This window comes from Meriones unguiculatus, chromosome 8 (assembly GCF_030254825.1).
Source record: "Meriones unguiculatus strain TT.TT164.6M chromosome 8, Bangor_MerUng_6.1, whole genome shotgun sequence".
In the NCBI taxonomy this organism is placed as follows: domain Eukaryota; kingdom Metazoa; phylum Chordata; class Mammalia; order Rodentia; family Muridae; genus Meriones; species Meriones unguiculatus.
Genome location: NC_083356.1, coordinates 16,389,635 through 16,410,498, shown reverse-complemented (window position 1 = coordinate 16,410,498; position 20,864 = coordinate 16,389,635). Strand labels below are relative to the sequence as shown.

Genomic DNA, 20,864 nt, shown 5'->3' with positions numbered 1-20,864 from the left:
GGTGGGGTTCGGGAGCAGGGGCTGCAACTGCCAGGCTAGTTTGGAGCACCCCAGCTTGGAATACAGCCAAGGCGCCCAGCTGTGTCCTCCCAACTCCCTCGCCCCCACCCTTTCTCCTATCCACACCCACCCTACTTCAGGGGGCGGGCAGGTCCGAGCCCTGAGCTGGGCACGTGCGTCCCAAACCACCAGTGAGCGATCCGGATAGCGCGCCCGCCCTCGCCCCGCCCCCTTCCGCAAAAAATAACATCCTCACCTCCTCCGGAGGCCTCCCAGACTGCCAAGAACCTTGACCAGTGGCGCTCACTCTGAAGACCGAAGCCACAATGTCACTGCGAGACTGCCAGGTACGGTGCACCCCTTCGGCTGGGTCCTCCTCGTCCGGGAGTTGGCCCCGTGCTGAACAGTCGGGATCCAACCTGCCGGTCGCCCGGGAGTCAGGCAGAGAACCTGGTCTGAGTGCTCTGTGTGGATGGGACTCCGAAGTGGTTCCCAGTCAGGGACGCTAGTGAAAGCTTGTGCACTGGGCTTGGCTCCAGGAACCGTTCATTGTGCCCCGCCCCCCGCGCCCCGGGCCTGGACCTTGAGCCCATTTTTCAGATGAGGAAGATGAAGGTCGGAGCAGCCAGTGGACTTGTCCTGGAAGGTGCAGCCTTATCCTCACCAGGACTGAAGGACAAGTCGAACACCCAAGGGAGACATTTCAGCCGTGCACTCTGTGTCAGGTCACCGAGGGCAGCTATTGTAATCTGAAGGTTTTCCAACTGCAGGCTTGGTCCTACTCCTCCCATGCAATATCTGAGGAGCTGCTAGGTGTTGGCAGGCAGTTCACACCTTGCTAACCAGGTCACAAGCCAAACATCCCCGAAGTCGCACTTTCTAACACTGACCTCCTCCACCCGGGGCAAGGCTTGCTGCCACTCCCGATAATGGCTTTCCCATTTGCTGTCTACCTTGGGGCTGATACTTGGAATTCGACTCATTGGCCCCCCTGGCATATTTTACAGAGTGGTAACCTAGGGTCTGGGGGCTCCTACCAGTCAAACCCTTGTATTCCTTTCCTGTTGTGTAGGCGTGGAAGGATGCTGGCCTCCCACTCTCAACCACAAGCAATGAAGCCTGCAAGCTGTTTGATGCCACCTTGACCCAGGTATGCCGGCCAAGAGACTCGTGGTCCTCCATGAAGAGTTCTCAGGAGGGCTTTCTAATGGTGAATGGTCTGTAAATCCCACCACGGTGAAGAGCTGTCCTTTGCTTCACAAGTCCAACAGCATGGGAAGTGTCTCTTGCTGGCCCTGGCAGCCCTATCCTCAAGGTTCCCAGTTCAAAGGGAGGACAGCAATGGATGCCCTAGAGGGGCCTGAAAATGTGGAGACAGGTGTCCCTCTGTGGCCTGCTGAGGGTTTGCTGTGGGCTCTGCCAGGAAAGGCAAGGGGTCCAGTTCTGAGGCTCACCTCTCATTGGCTGGCACAAACAAGACTTTCCACCCATTCCCATGAACTGCCACACCAGTGAAGAATCCTATAGCTTGGGGAGTTGGGGCTTATGAGAAAGAGAATAGGGTCTCAGAAGGAAGGTCCAAGTAGCTTTTTTTTTTTTTTCCAGATGGGATAATGGAATTGAACTGACTTGAGTCAAAGGTCATCCAGGAGGTCAGAGGGCAGAGCCAAGGTTACCTGGGTCTGAAGGCACAGGCAGAAAGCAAAAGCCGTCCTTCCCATCTTCTAGCCTTCCCATCTCTAACTGTAATGAGCACTGGCCTTTCAGTTTGTTTGGGTTTCACACTGGCCTCAAACTTACAGCAAGCCTTCCCACTCAGTCTCCGGGATTATGCATGTGAGCCACCATACCAGGTCGACTGTGGTCATTTCTGAGAGAAATGAAACAGGAATGTGTGAGTCCAGGGATCTTCTTAGTGCATAAGAAGAGGACATGCTACATCTCATCTCTTGGGAAGGACCTACTTTTCCACAGTTCTTTTCTGGCAGGGAGCATTCCCAGCCCTAGGGGGTGTCATCCTCCAAGACCAATTAAGTAATACCTGTTTTGAATTAGGGTCCAGAAAGCACTCGGTGTTCTAGAAAGAAAAAGAACTCAGGTCTGGGACTCCTTCCATATTAGAGCTTGTGTGAGACCCCAAGTTTGATCGCCAGCACTCTTGGCCAAAAAAAATCTGAGTTTAGATCCGTTCACTGATATGATCTAAGGGCCGAGAAGACAGACTTGATTTGCTTTTCTCATTCCAGTATGTCAAGTGGACCAATGACAAGAGTCTTGGTGGCATTGAGGGGTGCCTGTCAAAGCTCAAGGCAGCGGATCCAACCTTCGGTGAGGAAAGCTCTCCCCAGGCAAAGGAGGGCCAGTCACACTCCCTGACTATAGGGACTCAATTGTCACTTAGCTGGGAGGGCACACTGGAGGCAGTGGCTGGACTGACACTTGCACAGAGGGGCGAAGCAGTGTTTGGAGCAGCGGATGCCATTTCTGTAGAAGGCTCTAGATCAGTGGTTCCCAGTCTTCCTAATGCTGTGCTGCAACCCTTTAATACAGTTTCCCATGTTATGTGTGCCAACTATAAAATCACTTTGTTGCTACTCCATGACTATAATTTTGCTACTGTTATGAATCATAATGTAAATATTTGTTTTTTGATAGTCTTAGGCGACCCTCATGAAAGGGTCGCTCAACCCCTAAAGGGGCATGACCCACAGGTTAAGAACCACTGCTCTAGATCTTTTTTCTAATAACTATCATCAGTTTGACATAAGACAGTACCAACTCTACTTTAGATGAGGACACTGAGGCTCAGTGAAAGTGAGACACATACCCAAATCTAGTTGACTCTCAAGCCCAGAATCCTAGAACACAAAAGATGGCTCCTGAAACCTTTGTCAGGGGTCTCGGGACCCAAGACACCTCCAGAGCTGCTAGAGCTGGGTGGAAGAAGACAGAGCCTGGTTCGTGGGAAAGCCTTGCATGTAAAAGGCTGGGGGAGGTCAGTCCAGTATACTTCAGAATCCCAGATGGGTGGCCCATGTGTAGGGTGAGGTTCCTGGGATTTGAGAAAACTTACAAAAGACAATGTTAGCAACATTCTTTTTTTTTTTTTTAAGATTTATTTATTTGTTATTTACACAGTATTCTGCCTGTATGTGTGCCTGTACACCAGATCTCAAGATAGATAGTTATGAGCCACCGTGTAGTTGCTAGAAATTGAATTCAAGACCTTTGGAAGAACAGGCAGTGTTCTTAACCACTGAGCCATCTCTCCAGCCCCCTGTTAGCACCAGTCTTAGCACCTGCAGCAGTGTCTGAGTCTGGGGAGTAGGGAGGGCTTGGGACTTCCAGCCTTCAGTAAGGACTACCTACTCCACCACCCTGTGCCAGGGCAGTGAGACAGGATCAGAGCGTGGGCCCCAGGGACTTGTTGACTAAGTTCCCTGAAGAGCATTCACTGAACATCCCAGGAGGCCTGGGCTGATTATATCAATAATGGCAGCCTACGGACCAGTTATCAGCTTCTGCCAGGCTCATGAGGACAGAGGAAAGTACTTCAGACCTCGGGGTTCAACATAGAGGCCAGTTAAAAAATAACCTCTGTTACTTGAGAAATGCGGTTTATCCACTGCCTGCTGAAGGCCAGGCAGGGCTAAGCGCCAGGTTTTGATAAGGGCCTCACACATATCAAGGCTCCTACCAAGCCTCGAGAGCGAGCCCGTACCCAGCCTGGCTCACACTTTCATGGGGTGTGGGGCTGGGCGAGGCTGAGTGACCAACTGTTTTCCAATCTTCTGTCAGCCATGGGCCATGCCATCTCTAACGGCCTTGTGCTCATTGGCACGGGAAGCTCCGTGAAGCTGGACAAAGACCTGGACCTGGCAGTGAAGACGATGGTGGAACTTTCCCAAAGCCAGACTCTGACACCTCGGGAGCAGCTGCATGTGTCTGCGGTGGAGATGTTTTCCAAGGGGTGAGGGGCCTCCCTGGGCCGGAGGTTGGGACTCCAAGCCTGTGCAAGCTGGTGTCTCAGAGCTTGAGAGAGCTTCTCACCAGCCTGTTCCTCTGCCCTAAGTTGAATACTGAATGAAGAAGTATTTATCGAGGGTTCCCTGTGTAGGGTTCAGAATAGCTTATTATGGTTCACTAACGTGGTCGTTATTTTAATTACAACACCCAGGAGAGAGAAGGAAACAACTGACCCTTTTGCTTCTTACTCAAGAGGCCTCCTGTTGTTGCAACAAAATACTGGCAACAATAAATTCATAGGGAAGAAAGGCTTGTTTTGGCATATGGTTTCAGAGGCGTCAGTCCATGGGAACTTACTCATGGTTGCGAGGCAATGCTTGCAATTGAATGTCAAGGCAATGCTTTATGGTAGTAAGGGGTAGCAGAGGAAGATACTTACCTCATAGTAGCCTGGAAAACCAAGAAGGGCCCAAGGTCCTAATGTTCCCTTCAAGGGCGTGCTCCCAGTGACCTAACTTAATATCACTGGTCCCAAACTCCCACTTTCCAACAGCACCACAGGCTGGCACACCCAGCCTTCAACATACAAGTCTTTAGGGTATGTGTTCAGGATTCCAATGCTGCGTGCCTCAGCTCTCTGCCTTCCAGACTGTTCTCTGCCTCCATTCCCACAGTCCTCCAGGGTGGTTCCTCTATCTGCTTGGGCAGGCGAGGTATCCCTTAGAGCAGATACCTCAAACTGATTGTGAGGAATCTCAGGGGCATAGAGCAAGAAAGTCCCATCAGTTTCTGGTGACTCAGTATAGACGCGGGGTTCTCGAGTGCCCCATGGTGTCGGGGATAAATTGTCCTTGGCAGTTGGTTAAGCCTCCTTTTCTGGGCTGAAGAGATGGCTCAGCTGATAAGGTTCTTGCTACACAGGTTTAAGGATCTGAGTTCAGATGCCCAGCACCTAGGCAAAGAGCCAGGCATGGTGATGAATTCTATACCCCCCAGACTGGAGAGGAGGAGACAGGCAGGTCCCTGGAGCTCACTAGCTGACCAATCTGGCAGAACTAGTAAGGTCCAGGTTCAGTGAGAGACTGTGGAAATAGGGGGAGGTCGACTGAAGGAGACACCTGCTACCTGGCCTCCACATGAGACAAATGTGTCTTCCCCTTCCTTCTCTTAAAGAATTTGTTTTTATATCATGTGCCTGAGTGGTTTGCTTATATGTATTTCTGTGTACCACATGTGTGCCTGGTGCCCATGGAGACTTGGAGAGGGCACCAGACCTCCTGGAATTGGAGCCACAGATTTTTACTATTTTTATTTATTTATTTTATGTGTATGAGTACTCTGTTTTCATACATACCCGAAGAGGGAATCAGGTCCCATAATAGATGGTCGTGAGCCACTGTGTGGCTGCTGGGAGTTGAACTCAGGACCTCTGGAAGAGCAGACAGTGCTCTTAACATCTTAGCCATCACCCCAACTCCACAGATGGGTTTAAGCTGCCCTCTGGGTGCCAGGAACTGAACCTGGGTCCTCTGCAAAAGCAGCACGTGTGGTTAGCACTGAGCCGTCTCTCCGGCTCCCCTGCTTTTCTTCTTAAAACTGCATGGGAGGGTAAACTTTCTCCCTGGTGTTTGAGTTTGGGGAGGTACAATCTAACATAGAAAACATGTACATATATATGTCTATAATATTTTCTCTTTTTTCTGTGCAGGGCTGGGGATGGACCACAGAGCCCTGCCTTCTAAGCAAACTCCCACATCTCTAGCTCTTGATGGAACGTCTTTTCCTTAACTGGAAACATTTTTTTTTTCTTTTTACTAATTGCTATTAGTAAACAAAGTAATGGGTGCTATCACACTTTGTCCTTATTCACCACCACTGGGACTGTATGGCCTCAATCCCCTGCCCCGCCCTAGCCCATTTGCTTCCTTCCCCACAAGAGTGTCCCTCTGCTTTCATGTCATACATAGCCTGTTTGTTGCCTTTTCTATTTCCTCCCCACTTCAGATTGCATCACATCTTAGTTTTGGGACTCGCGTGTGACACACATGCGTAACTATAATTTTTAATATATTTTAATTCTTACTATTTTATTAATTTTGTGTGCAGGGGGGGTGTTATAGTGTGTGTACACATGTCTGTGTTTGTGAGTTATGCGTGTGCCCTTGTGCTCAGAGGCAAGAGAAGGATGTTAAGGGTCCCTTCCTATTACTCTCCATCTTAATCCCTTGAGACAGGGTCTTTCACTGAACCTAGAACTCATGTTCTTTCAGCTAGACTGGTGGTCAGCAAGCCACAACAGCCTCCCCCTCTTTCCATGCTGCCCCCAGCACTGGGGTTACAGGACTATGACAATGCCTGAATTTTACTCGGGGTACTGGGGATTTGAACTCAGGTCTTCATGCTTGTGCAGCAAGTACTCTTACCCACTAGGCCATCACCCCAGCCCCAGATATAATTGTTTAAAGCCGTTCATTCGGATAGTAACAGAGGATGGCTTTCCAGTGGACGTGGGCTTCATGCTCATGTGTTCTTGGCTTCCAGGAACTTACCCAAAGCCTGTGATCTCTGGGAACAGATCCTCCAGGACTACCCGACAGACATGTTGGCCTTGAAGTTTTCCCACGATGCCTTCTTTTACCTGGGCCGCCTGGAGCAGATGCGGGATTCCGTGGCTCGAGTTTACCCGTTCTGGAGCCCTAAGATCCCCCTTTACAGGTACATGCCAGTAAGAAACCACATCACTTCGTTCTTCAGCTTCTCTCCTCTGCTCTAGAAGCATAGAAATTCTATAGGCCGCAGCCTAAAGCTAGTGAGACTCCTGCTGCTAATCTAAAAGTCTTCCTTTGCTTCATTTGATCTTCATTCCATCCTGCCAACAAGGTCGTATCATTGTGTGTCAGTTATGTAAGATTCTTTTGTTGCGATAACAAACATCCCCGAGATCACATTTCCCGAAGATTAATACCCATTCTTCCTGTCCACCGTTAGTTTTAGAAATTTTAAAATAGGACAACGGTGATCAGGTTGCCGCCCACTGCATCATACCTCAGTTCCATCTGTGAACCCCCTGTGTCCAAACACAGTCACATATAAGCCCTGAGTGTGAGGACTCTAGACTACCCTGCGGGGAGACTCCATCCACCTCTTCATCTTCCTGGGTACTGAAGTCTTTTCTCATTTTCAGTTACGTGAAAGGCATCTATTCTTTTGGACTGATGGAAACCAACTTCTATGACAGGGCAGAAAAGCTTGCCAAAGAGGTGAGTGGGTCCTTCTTGAGGTGTGAAGCCCTTCAGGCTATGACTCCTCAGGATGCAAACCAAGCAGCCCAGCTGCCCCACCTTGGAGTTTCCTCATGGACTGGGAGGGGCTGGTGTTAGGGCAGGCAGCTGCCTGCTTGTCACTCCTTTAATCCTTCCAAGGTCCCTGGAGCAGGTGGGGCAGTGAGGCTCAGGGAGGTGGTGGCTCCTGCATTCAGGGGTCACCAGGGCGATGACTCTGCTTGCCTGAGGCTTGAGGTGGGTGAAGATTTTAAACAAAGGTTTCCTAGGTCAGGACCTGATCATATTATGCTCTTTCTTCCCGAATGGAGAGGTCTCTCTCTCTCTCTCTCTCTCTCTCTCTCTTTCTTTCTCTCTCTCTCTCTCCTCTCTCTCTTGTTTTTTGTTTGTTTGTTTTCTTTTTGTTTTCCGAGACAGGGTTTCTCTGCGTAACCTTGGCCACTTCCTGGACTCACTTTGTAGACTCACTTTGTAGAGTTCAAGCCTTGAACTCACATCGATCCACCTGCTTCTGCCTCCCTGAGTGCTGGGATCACGGGTGTGCACCACCATGCCGGACTAAGCAGAAGGATCTTTACCCTACCCACAAGCTTGTTTCTTATCCTTCACTCATCACCTGGGGTGCCTGTCAATGAGGGGTGGACCCAGTGTGGATCCTGCTAGGTGCTTCAGCGTCAGGCCCTGTGTTCTGCTTTTTGCTGGGATGTGTTGGCTGACCTGGAGCTCTGGGGATGCCCCTGTAGACCTGGATCCAGGGTCAGGTGACAGGCCCGGGTGCAGGGTGGCTCAGGCTCTGGAAGTCTTTCTCTGCCACTCTTATCCTTACAAGAATAGAAACTAAGGTGCAAGGAGGCATTGTCACATGTAGAGAGAGACAAACGCTATTGGTCCAGGTTCACAACTGGCACTTTGCACACACCTGCTCCCGCTGATAGTCTCTGTCCACACTGATAGTCACTGTAAACACCTTAGTGCCCGGAGAAGAGAGCTGCAGCTCAGAGAGAGAGGCTAGGCAGAGCGCTCCCCCACCCCCCGCCATGGTGCTAAAGCTCAGGGGTCAGATCCCCACCTGACAAGAAGGCTGTCCCTTAAACTGCCTGGACTAGATCCCGACTTCCCTGCATCCCTGCTGTGGCTCCCCACCCAGGCATGACAGCGTCCTCTGGGTGTCTGAAGGTGGCCTGAATCAGACTCAGTCCGGATTCAGGGATCAGGGGAAGGGTTTTTATTGTTGTTTCTTTAGCTCCTTGGCCATCTAAGCTCTATGATCATCAGATACTCCATTCATGGCTAAGCCACAGGAAGGCCCCTCTGGTTGGGGGAGCCACCTGGGTGACTCAAGTAGCTCTGAGTGGCACTGTGGCAAGCTGACTCCAAAGAAAGATGGCCAAAGATGCAGTCTCAAGTCTTAGAAGAAACAAGATATGGCACCATAGCATGCCCACCCCCATTGTTCTTTCTCCTGCCCCTTGCTCCAGCTCTCCTGGTGCTACAGGCCACATTGATCTTAGCCACAGACTCCACAGACAACTTGCTAGATATGAAGGCAGGGCTATAGCAATGTCCCCCAGGTTTCCACAAGGCGAGGGTACACCACACCAAGCTCCACTGGACTACAATGACTTCATAAGGTGACATCCAGCCCAGCATATCAAACTCAGATGTGAGGGGCTGGCAGAGAGTTGGTGTCTTCCAGGAAATCTTGCAAGGGCTCCATTTGAGTGAGGATGCTGGTTGGCTCTAGAAACAGAAAGAACAGAGCCGAGTCATATTTCTCAACCACCCTGTGTGAAAGCAGCTCGCTTAGAGGGGTTCTTTAAAGGTGCCCAGCATGCTCAGGACGCACCCTGAGACGTCCCCAGCTGTCCCGGTACTCAGGCCCTCTGCCCCAAGGCACTGCAGACATGCTGTGTGACCCTTGTCTTCCCACATGGAGTGGATAAGAATGTGAAAGCTAAGGGGCAGGACAGGAAGTCAGAGACTGCTGGGGACATGCTGCTGAAACCCTTGCAACAGGTGATCAGGCCAGTTCGGAACACCCACAATTCCAGACACTGGGGAAAGCAGGCCTAAGGGACCCGTGATTTGGTATGGGTCTCTGAGTATAAGCCAGTGATGGGGCCAGTGAGCCCCAGTTTACTGCTTCATGTCTAGGACTTAAACATGAACTGACCTGGTGAGTAGATGGACAAGGAGGTGAGAGCCATTCCATGTGTCCCTCTGCCTTATTGTGGCTCATGTAGATTTTGTCGTTAACAACAGTGTTTCTGGAACCGATTGCTTCTACTCAGGAAGCTACCTGTGTAACCATCTTCTAGGTATAAGTGGGAGGAGCAGTGTCTTGCCATTCAAGACCAGAGGATGTGAAAGTCTACACTGTTCTTATAGCCCTTGAAAGGAAGGCAGCCCCAAAGGCCATCATGGGAAACTGAGGCACGGAGCTCCTGGGTAGAATATTGCAGATGACTTGGATGTGCCCAGGAAGCAAATCCTGGCCTCTTTGAGCCTCAGTTTCCTTAAGTGGCCGGCAGAGATGCCATCCTTAGCAGCCTGCTGTGGTGGGTAAGGCACGCTGAAGACAGGGCTGGTGCTGGGATTATAATTATTCTGAATTAGAGCCCAGTTCCCAGCCTTGCCCTTGCTGGGCCCAGGCAACCAGGCTAACCCCCATTATCTTTGTCCTCTCGTCTCTTACCGCACGCAGGCTTTATCTATCGAGCTGACGGACACATGGTCAGTGCACACTGTTGCCCATATACATGAGATGAGGGCAGAGGTCAAAGACGGGCTGGAGTTCATGCAGCGTACCGAAGACAACTGGAAGGTATGAACTGATGGGGGGATGGTCCACTGATGGTAGGGCTGGCCTGTGGGGGTTAGAGCAATCCAGACCCCTAGTGCCCAGCATGAGACCCCTGAGCACTCTGTGGTCTCATTATTCCTATTTCCTATTCCCAACTTTACCCATCCCTGCTCCTGACTGGCTGCTGCCATTTCCTCCTTGCCCCCCATGTGTGTGCCTGTTTTCCCTAGACTTGCCTCTGACACATGACCTGGCCACCTGTCCGGGTTTCCTTTCTGCCCTGCCTTCTGTACCACAGTAGGCCGCAAGGACACTGCCAGCTAGGGCAGTAGGTCCTTTCCTGAGCCTGGCACTGAGGAGTAGATGCTCAAGGCTGGACACCGTGGCCACCATCATCCCTCTGAGCAGTTCCCTGGGCAAGGGCTGTGACTGACAGCCAGGCCAATTCCCAGCATCTCCAGGCATGGTTCTAGGTGCAGCTGGCTAACAGGGAGGTATATGAACATGCAGCCCATTCTAAAGATGTCCAGACTCCAGGGTCTGGAAAATTCTCGAGGGCACCAAAAACCTAAAGCCAGAGAAGCTACTTTTTGCTGGGGCTCCCCAGGCAGATACTGCAAGGTTTTGTGGGTAAAGAGGAGCACGGGGGTGGGGAGCACTAGTTGGTCTCATCCTCTAGTTGGCCTGGCTTCCCTCGTTCACATTCTTTCCCCAGAACATACACACATTCCCCCCACCTCTGCTTGTGCGTGTGTAAGTACATAAGTGCGAATGTGTGTGTGTATCTATGTGTTTGTACATGTACAGGTGGACCTATATGGGGATGTAAGTGCACTTGTATATGTGTGTATGTGGAAGCCACATTGTCATTTCTCGGGTGCCATCTACCTCATTTTTTGAGCAGGGTTTTCTCCTAGCATCTGGAGCTTACTGATTGGGCAAGACTGGCTGGCCAGAAAAACCTCAAGGACCCCTCTGTGATTACAGGCATACACTTTGTGTCCAGCCTTTACCTTGGTGAGGGGAGCCAAACTCAGGACTTTACACTTACATAGCAAACATTATACAAGTGAGCATCTCCCCAGCTCAGCTTCGAACTTCTGAACCTCTGTTTCTACCTCCCTGGTCCTGGGGTCACAGCTTATTACATGTTGGGGATTGAACCCAGGGGTTCAGGCATGATAACTGTCGGCCCAGCCTACAGGGGCTCAGACATTCTTTCATTCTTTCTGCAGGACTCTGATATGCTCGCTTGCCATAACTATTGGCACTGGGCCCTGTACTTGATTGAGAAGGTAAGATGCTTGTTTCTTTGGATTGTCTCACCAGTGCAGCTGTCCAGAGAACAGGCAGTTCCTAGTCCCCTGCTATATCTGACTTCCATGTAGCACCTTTGTGTGTTGGTACAGATGGTGTCTTGTTAGGGTTTCTATTGCTGTGATGTATCTCCATGACCAAAAGCAAGTTGGGAAGGGAAGAGTTTATTTAGCTTACATTTCCACGTTATAGTCCATCACTGAGGGAAGGCAGGACAGGAACTCAAACAAGGCAGGAAGGAACCTAGAGACAGGAGCTTCTGCAGAAGCCATGAAGGAATGCTGCTTCCTGACTTGCTCCCCATGGCTTGCTTGGCCTGCTTTCTTATAGAACCCAGGACCACCAACCCAGGGATGGCATCACCCACAATGTCGTACAGGTCTGCCTACAACCTGGCTTTATGGAGGCAATTTCTTAATTGAGGTTCCCTCCTCTCAGATGACTCTAGCTTGAGTCAACTTGACATAAAACTCTCCACCACAGATGGGGTCTTAAGCAGTACTGTGATCATATTCCAAGAGCTTTTCAGGCTGCACTCCTCAAAGATATTTTCCACTCTTGGGAAGTGGAACTCACATGACTTAGTTACTTTTCTATTGCTGTGATAACACACTGTGACCAAAGCAACTTGCAGAGGGAAGGGTTTATTTGGCTTGGGGTTCCAGAGGCATAAGAGCCTCTATCACAGTGGGAGACATGGCAGCAAGCAGCAAACATGGCAGCAGGAACTGGATGCACTCATCTCATCCAAGCACAAAACAGCATGGACTGAGCATAGGGTGAGGCCTTGAGCTCTCAAAGCCCATCCCTAGTGACATCCTTCCTCCAGCAAGGCTGTACCTCCTAAGCCTTCACAAACAGTGCCACCAATTGAAGATCAGGTATACAGACTTCTGAGCCCATGGGAGACGCTCTCATTTACACCACCACAGGGGGTTTGGAGCCAAGTGCTTGGGGTACAGGGAGGGTCTCAGGCTGGACTATGGCACCAGAAACTCTTCTAGGATGAGAGGGGGTAGGGACAGATGATGGAGATGGGCAGTGTCCCATTTGCAAAGGTGCTTCTCATGGCATTGTTACAGAGACATGGAGGCTCCTAGCTCACCTTCTCCTCTCTCCACACTGGGCTGCCACCGAGCCTTGCCCATCTCCCTTAGTGGGAGCCTTGTTCAGCTATCCCTGGTGTATTTCCAAGCATCACCTTTTGACTTCTCCAGATGTTAATCACGGCAATGTCACCTTTGCAGGGAGAATATGAGGCCGCACTAACCATCTATGACAACCACGTGAGTGCATTTATATTGTTTATGGTTTGCTGCTACAGTCTTCGTCTCTCATAGCCTCTGGGCCTGTTGGCATCGTCCTGGCCAGAGCAAATGGTGGTAGAATGCCCCCATTTCGCTGACAAGACTACGTGGGATTGGCTGTTGCCAAGAGCCATGTCCTGACTCTGTATCATGGAGCCTTTGCTGACTATTCATTCATGGTGTTTGGAGACTGACATGTCCAAGGCCGTCTCTAACTGTTTCTGTCCTCTCAGATGGATGTTCTTTTTTTCCCACTGGAGACAGGGTTTCTCTGTGTGACCCTGGCTTTCCTGGAACTCTCTTTGTAGACTCACAGAGATCCACCTGCCTCTGCCTCCTGAATGCTAGGATTAAAGGCATGTGACACCACCTTTCAGCATACATAGGTATTCTTCATGAGGTAATTCATCTGTCCATAGGATTTTTTGTTTATATATTTTTAACTTTAAGTCAGAAACAAGGGGATGGAGAGATGGCTCAGTGGTTAAGAGCACTGGTTGTCCTAGAACTCACTATGTGAACCAGGCTGACTGTGAATTCACAGAGATCCATCTGTGTCTGCCTCCTGAGTACTAGGAACAAAGGTATGCACCACCATGCCTGCCTCTGACTTTTTGAGATTTATTTATTTTTAAGTGTATTGGTGTTCTGCCTGCATGTTTGTGTGAGGGTGCCAGATCCTCATACAGACAGTTATGAGCTGCTATGTGGGAACTGGGAATTGAACCCAAGTCCTCTGGAAAAACCATTGACCCATCTCACCAGACCCATTTGATTTTACTGTTACAAAATCTATGCTATAAAAATTAATCTAGGCATGGTAACAACATGCCTACAATCCTAGCTACCCAGGAGGCTGGTGCAGGAGGATTAAAAGTTCACAGTCTGAAGACTGGATAACTTAATATGATTCTGTCTCAGAATCAAAAGTTTTAAAAAGAGGCCTGGATATATCAGTGTTGGAATACTTGCTTAGCATGCATGGGACCCAAGGTTTCAACCCCAGTATTACATGAAAAGGGAAGAAAAAGGAAAATTGTGGGGCTAAAGAGATGGGCCAGTGCATAGGATCTGTTGTTCCAGAAGACCAAGGTTCAATTCCCAATATCCACATGGTAGCTTACAGCTATCTGTATCTTCAGTTCTCAGAAGACCAGATGTCCATTTCTGTTCTCTATGGGCACCAGGCACGTATGTGGTGCACAGACATATATGCCAGCAAAACACTCATACGTATAAAATGAAGATGAAGATGATGAAGAAGAAGATGATGATGAAATCTGTAGCATTGCAGCATTAGCACATTGACTTTTCTGGGCCCATTGCACTGGCCAACTCCAGAACCTTCTGTCTCCCCAAACTCAAATTCCCCTCTCAGACCCTGGGCATTCTTTGAGAGGAAAAGCTTCTAAGTGAGGTCTTAGTAATAAAACCTTAGCACAGGGTGCTCATGAGATGGGGGTCAGAACACCAGAGGGACACCTGCCAGACAGGTTGCTTGGAGGGGTCCTTTTATCATGATCAGCTTCTTAGAACGAAATGGAGGTGACAGGCACAGTGTGCTCTGGGCTGTAGGCAGATCTCCCAGTGAGCAACGTTGACTCTAGAAACATGACCAGCCAAGATATGAGTCTCCTGCCAGAGCAGCTATGGGCATAGGGCTGGGGGTGGCAGTCGACAGGACACAGCAGTAACTCTGGGTACACAGTGGAGTGGGCACGTGTGTGTGTGTGTGTGTGTGTGTGTGTGTGTGTGTGTGTGTGTGTGTAAGCCCCTCATACATTCCGGCACCCACAGCTGCTGTAGTGGCTGTGATGGTCCTCATGGCTGGGGCACTGGGGATGAAGCTTATAGCTTTTGTTTGCAGGCCACACTCACGGCTCATTTGGCAACTCTGGCTGCTCCCATGGCCCTGTCACTATTTGGCCCTCTGAGCCTCCCACGGCCCTTGTCTTCCAGATTCTCCCCAACCTGCAGACCAGTGGATCCATGCTGGATGTGGTGGACAGCTCCTCCATGCTCTACCGTCTTCAGATGGAAGGTAGCTGTGTCTCTTTCCTCTCCCTACACCATGAGAGAAAGTGTGATTGCTGGTCCTGGGGGTGAGGCCTTGGGATGAATGAGCCTGACTGTAGCTTTGCATGCCAGCGGAGGCAGCTGTCTCCGGTTTCAGTGCAAGGCAGCCGACCTAGCCTCTACTGCCCTTTATTCTATTCTCCATCCCTCCTTGTTGTGGTAGCCTTCGGCTCTGAACCCCTGACGGAGCCAGCTTTCTGCCCAGGCTGGAGGTCCAGGTGACGCTCCACAGAGAGATGCTGAGGAAGGCAGGAGCTCCAGAATCCCAGTGTGAGGGATGAGGTGGAGTACTGAGTGGCTGGCAGGCTGAGAATAGCCTCTCATTCCCTCACTCATTCTCCTGCTGTTATGAGGAAAGGATCACTTCAATATTTAAAATTTTATTTATGTATTTTTTTCTTAACGTATGAGTGCTCTGTCTGCATTCCAGAAGAGGGCATTTAGATCCCTTTATATGTCGTGAGCCACCGTGTGGTTGCTGGGAATTGAACTCAGGACCTCTGGAAGAGCAACCAGTGCTCTTAACCACTGAGGCACCTCTCCATAGGTACTAGGCTTGTGATTACCATAGGGGACATTTAAAACATGTTTTGGGGGTCTATCAGAGGTGGGGTCTAGGAATAGTATGATAGCCTGTGGCAGTTTTTCAAATCTGCTTTTTACCTTGTGGATTTGCTGCTTTTTCAGGTAAACAAGGAGAGAATAGGCCTTGGTGGACTTCCTCACCTCCCAACTTCTCACTGGGACAGGATTGGATGTGCTTTTGAGGGATGTGGGTTCAGAAGAACCAAGCATACACTGCTGCCTCACACCCTTGGCTTCTTTTTTTTTTTTTTAAATCCCCAGGGGTGTCTGTTGGCCAGCGGTGGCAGGCTATTCTACCTGTGATCAAGAAGCATACTCGAGACCACATCCTTCTGTTCAACGATGCTCACTTCCTGATGGCCTCCCTGGGTGCAGAGGACCTCCAGACCACACAGGAGCTGCTGACTACCCTTCAGGAGGCCAGCAAGTACGTGAAGCCCCAAGACCAGGAAGTTTGGGCCTAGCTGAGTAGATGAAGGGATGCAAGGGCTGAGCCAAGGCCTGCTAGGGGCTGCCCTGCCTTCCCGGGAAAACCTGAGCGTGAGGTCGTGCCGGTGAGCACAGCTTTGAGGGTTCCCATGCTTCTAGGTGGGTATCTCAGGGTGGGCATCAACCACCACAGGTGTCTGACCTTCAGGGGTCCTGTGGGTATCCTCAGGACACAGAGCTGCCCTCTTTGCTCTGAGCCTCAGCTTCTTTATCTGCTGGGAATGGTGCCTTCCAGGCTGTCGAGGGCGGCCTGGAAAGACAGGTTGCTGCAGACACATTCTCTGATGGCGGTGGTAATGCTGGCTGTTGGTACCCAGACTTTGCCTGCATTACCTGCAGTCCTGACCTCTCTGTGAGGGCTGTGCTGTTACACCACTTTCCAGATAGATAAACTGAGGTGGGGGACAGGGAGCCCTGTCCTCTCCCTACACTGGGCAGATGCTTATGTCTCCTTTTCCCAGCAGAGTGCCATCAGGCAGCTGTGAAAGGCCCTAACTTTGGGTCCCTTGCCCAGCTGGGACTTTGTGAAGGTGGATATTGAGCTTTGGTCTTGGTGACAGGTCCCCAGGGGAGAACTACCAGCACCAGTTGGCGAAAGACGTGGGGCTGCCCCTGTGCCAGGCCCTTGTGGAGGCCAAGAACGGGAACCCTGATCGAGTGTTAGAACTGCTCTTGCCAATCCGCTACCAAATCGTCCAGATTGGGGGCAGCAATGCCCAGGTGAGCCAGCTGAATGAAGGGACCCAGAGGCTGGAGTGCTTGGCTGGGCAGCCAGGGGTCTCCTGTGTGGTCGGTACTCATGGGGTAGGAGTACTCTTGTTAAACGCTGCCACGAGGGTCCTCTGTGGAGGGTGATGTTTGTCTCAGCGGTTCCTATGGGTTGGGAGCCCATCCTTGGTCTGAGTTGCATGTGCCTAACTTGCCTAACTGACATTATAGAGAGATGTCTTCAACCAGATGCTGATTCATGCAGCCATCAACTGCACCTCCAGCGTCCATAAGAATGTGGCCCGGTGAGCACCTTGCCCTTCCTACAGCCAGGCCTGGGAGGGTCCCCTGAACATGGTGCCCCTGTGCATGCACCTGCCTTAGCATGTGTACTTCTGCCTTGGTGGCTTGGAAAGCAGGGAGCATACAGGGCCTTTGGTTCTCTTTCATTATCAGGCTCAACTTGACAAAGATAGCTAGTACTACCACCCCTTTTTTTGGAGGTGGTGTTGAGACAGGGTTTCTCTATGAAGCCCTGGCTGTTTTGGAACTTACTCTGTAGATTAGACTGCCTCAAACTCTGCCTCTGCCTCCTGAGTGCTGGGAATAAAAGACTATGTCACCACCACACAGCCAGTGCCACCCTTTTGCCCAGCCTTTGCCTTTCCAACCCTCTTCCCATTTTAGCCATGCTGATCTACACAGATAGCCAGTGCATCAGCTCTCAGGTCCTTGCATGTCTGTGTCTGTGCCCTCTTCCTGGGATACCCTGTCATCTTCTTTTTTTTTTTTTTCTGCTCCATTAGGCCTCAGCTCACAGCCTCTTGCAGACCTGTGCTGGGTGTGGGATGCAGTGCTGAGTAGGTAGATGGATATGAGCTGAGTGGAACCTCTCAAAAAGGCCAATTCATTACATGAACATCTGGACAGTCACATAATTGTGTTCAGGAGGAGAGGATGGTGGTGGAGCTAGTTAGGATGTGGAGGACCATAGGGGTGTGGAGGGTAGACTAAATGCCCAGTGCACTTAGCCAGTGGGCATGATTAGGAGAGAAAGCTGTAAGTCTGGAACACCCGGTAAAGGAACTCCTGCAGCCCTAAACACTATCCTTCCTTTCCCTGGCTTGTCACCACCCTGTCAAGGAAAGGGCTCCTGGATTCTTGCCTCGTGAGAAAAGGTCTAGGCAGGTACCCTGGCCATTAGGCTAGACCCCCTGCAGTGCAGGTGATGGCTGGGAATACTTGAACTACTTTGAACTCACAAATGCCGTGGACACGTTTCTGTTTTTGTCACTCCATGTCCATATGCAAAAGCACATGTCTATGTGTTGCTATAGTGGGTGAGCCTCTGGGGGACCTGCTGTGAGTAAAAGGTGGTCACAGCTAGGATAATGTGGGCCCTGTGGAAAGAGAAGTGGACTGGGGTTGAGCATCCAAGATTCTGGGGTGCAGTGTGATCCAGACTGGAATGGGTGCTATACAGCTCAGGTCCTACCTAGGGGAGGGGATGTAGTGCAGGGCAGAGAGATGGCACAGGTGCCTGGGAAGACACTGCAGGGGTGGGCATTCCTTCCAAGTGCTTGCCTCCTCCATGCAGCCCATCCCTTTCCCAGGCAACAACCCTGCGCTGTGGTTTGGGATGGTTTGAGTGTGGCCCCGGGTTTCATGGCTGCCTCTGTTTCCAAGTCTGGAAGTACTGAGAAGGGGAAGACAGCTGAGAGATGAGAACTCCTCCTGGAAGGGATTCATGGGGCCCTGTCCTCAGAAGGGATTAAAGTAGTTCTCAAGGGATCCTCCTTAGTGCTTTCCACTGAAGGATGTTATAAAGCAAGACCCCTGTTTTCTTGGCCTCCTCTGCGAGCAGTCATTTGCCTTTCTGCCTCTCTTCCTTGTTCAGCCAGCCAAGCTACCTCCTTTGGAGCCAGATAGGGCCTGTGGCTTGGACTTCCATCCTCTGAATCCCAGCTAAATAAAACCTTTAAGTTTACAAAGTACCCAGTCTCACAAGCATAACTTGTAAGGCTAAAGCAGCAGAAAGAAGGCTGATACACTTCTGCCCTGGCTGTTGGTGTCCTCTCCCACCTGTGTACCAAGGCTCCAGCCCCTTAACATCACTCACTCCCCACAGGCCCACTTTTGTTAATGGGAATCTTTCTTAATCTCCTAGGGGTGTTACCAAAACAAACACAGACATGGTGGTTCAAACACCAGACACCCCTGGTCTTGTAGTTTTGGAAGCTGAAATGTCTTGGATCAAGATCCATCAAGGCTCAGCTTCTGGTGTACTCCTGTTCCTGGCTTCAAAGCTTCCTGCTGTGTATTACTTTCCCTGAGCACTCAGAGAGCAGATTCTCGTTGTTACAGGGACAGTAATCCCGCTGTAAGGGTCCTACCCAAAGCCTAATGAGGAGGGTGTCAGGAGCACCAGCATTCAGCCACACCAGGGACTCTACCTCAGACTGATCCTATTTTTGCTTTCTTTAAATTAAGGCTTCCCTAATTCTTTCACTTGTTTATTTCTGGACCAGTCTCATATATGGTTTCTTGCCAGATGCTGTGTCTCTTGTCCCTCTCATCCTCAGCATTAATTAGACTGTGACAGGAGCATGGCCTATGAGGTTTGGAGCCATGGCTTCTTCTAAGACAGACAAAGCCACAATGATAGCCCTACACTGGAGTCCTCATCTCTACTGTTTATCTCTAATGAAGAATCAAAGTACTGTCCAGCCGGCTGTACCCATTCTGCTCCTGCCGGCCATGCTTCCACATCCTTCTAGAAGATTCTATAACAAACACTCTGTGTATTCCCACAGGAGTCTTCTGATGGAGCGTGATGCGTTGAAACCCAACTCACCTCTGACTGAGCGGCTTATCCGAAAGGCAGCCGCTGTTCATCTTATGCCGTGACCAAGGCCAGATCCTTGGCCTACAGCTCAGCACTGACCTCCTGGCATTAAGTTGACTAGCTGGTTGGGTTATTAGGATTGGGAAACAGCTGGGCTTATTTGTCAGAGAACAATGTTAAGTCCTGAGCAGACTTCTTCAAATCAGTAGTTTGGTAGAAAGAGGGGATGCAAGTTAATTTTGAGTGGTGTTTGGAATTTCTCTTAGGGCCAACAATCATTTTTTGGCCTCCAGAACCAAAGCAGTGCTATTATTTGCAGGTGCCTTAACACTGTATTTTCTTGTTCTGAGGCTGCAGACAGAGGTGTGCCAGCTCAGCTGGAAGGATTAGAAGTGTGCCCCCGCCCATACACACACCTGGTACTAGTGAAACCTTTTCATTTAGTTTTCCTTATAGTCTACATAGGTCCTGCTGTCCCATTTCCCTGGGGAGGATTCCAGTGAGCTGCCTTGGGTCCTAGCAAGCAGAGGCTTTTCCTTTTTTAGCGGGAGGGGACTCTGCCTCACTGGCTTTGGTTGTCAGCCCCATACAGCTTCATCTGCCACCATCCCCAAAGATGAGGGCAAAGATGGCTTTTGTCTCCCTGGTGGATTTGGTGGTGATAACTGGAGCTCCTCTTTAAACTGCATACAGGACTGAAGCTTGAGGGATATAGCTTTCTTGTGCAACTCTGATTCTTCTTGTATCTGTGGGTCTGAGACCCCAGCTTGGGGTTGCTCTGTTGTGGCAAATAACCAGATAACTGACATGGCTGCCACAAGATTTAAGCCTATCTGCTGCTTCTGTGACAGGGGCATCCCTCCAGGAAGTGCTGATACAGTCTTGCTGCTGTCCTCCAGAAGGGGAGGTGCAAGTGCAGAGATGTTCCTCAGGTTCCTTCAGTGCCCACTTGTGCAGGGACTGATGGGCATGTCTCTCAGAAGAAACACAGAGGTGTCCAAACTCATGAGCTTTGCTCAATCTGCTCAGAGTCCCTGCAGTCTGCTAAGGCCTGGACAGGTTCTGGGCATTAAAACAACTTAATTCAGTCCTTTGACTACTCACTCCTATGGGCACCTCTGAGCAGTTCCTAAGAACCAGGTTTGGGTTGGGCCCTGGGGAGATGGGCTTCTCCTTTAATTTTCACTGGGTAGGGCACCAAGTCAAGAAATTGTGTAATTGCCATAGGGTCTTAAGAACTACTGTTTCTAAAATAAAAATTATATATATAAAAAAAAGGATGGGGAAGGGGGTTACAGCTGGGATACAAAATTAATAAACTGTAATTAATAAAAATAAAATAACTACCGTTTCCATGTCCAGAAACCCGGGACAGTTGCCATATACATATATACATACACATTCATTATGTAAATATATATATGTGTATGTATATTTACCTGATTCCACATGACTTATCCAGGAAAAATGGAATCTTGCTTCTTCTT

The 20,864-nt window shown here is 50.1% G+C and overlaps 1 protein-coding gene across 1 annotated transcript; it reads left to right on the top strand.

Moving 5' to 3' along the window:
* The first annotated feature begins 203 nt into the window (after positions 1-203).
* Ttc38 (tetratricopeptide repeat domain 38) lies at positions 204-20,728 on the top strand. The gene is made up of 14 exons (XM_021630893.2): positions 204-347; positions 1,073-1,150; positions 2,247-2,328; positions 3,799-3,970; positions 6,508-6,681; positions 7,151-7,226; positions 9,952-10,071; positions 11,286-11,345; positions 12,615-12,653; positions 14,634-14,715; positions 15,597-15,762; positions 16,385-16,544; positions 16,764-16,837; positions 19,346-20,728. Exons 1-14 carry the CDS (start codon positions 327-329, stop codon positions 19,437-19,439), a joined length of 1,398 nt encoding a protein of 465 aa, XP_021486568.2. The 5' UTR covers positions 204-326; the 3' UTR covers positions 19,440-20,728.
* The last annotated feature ends 136 nt before the right edge of the window (positions 20,729-20,864 follow it).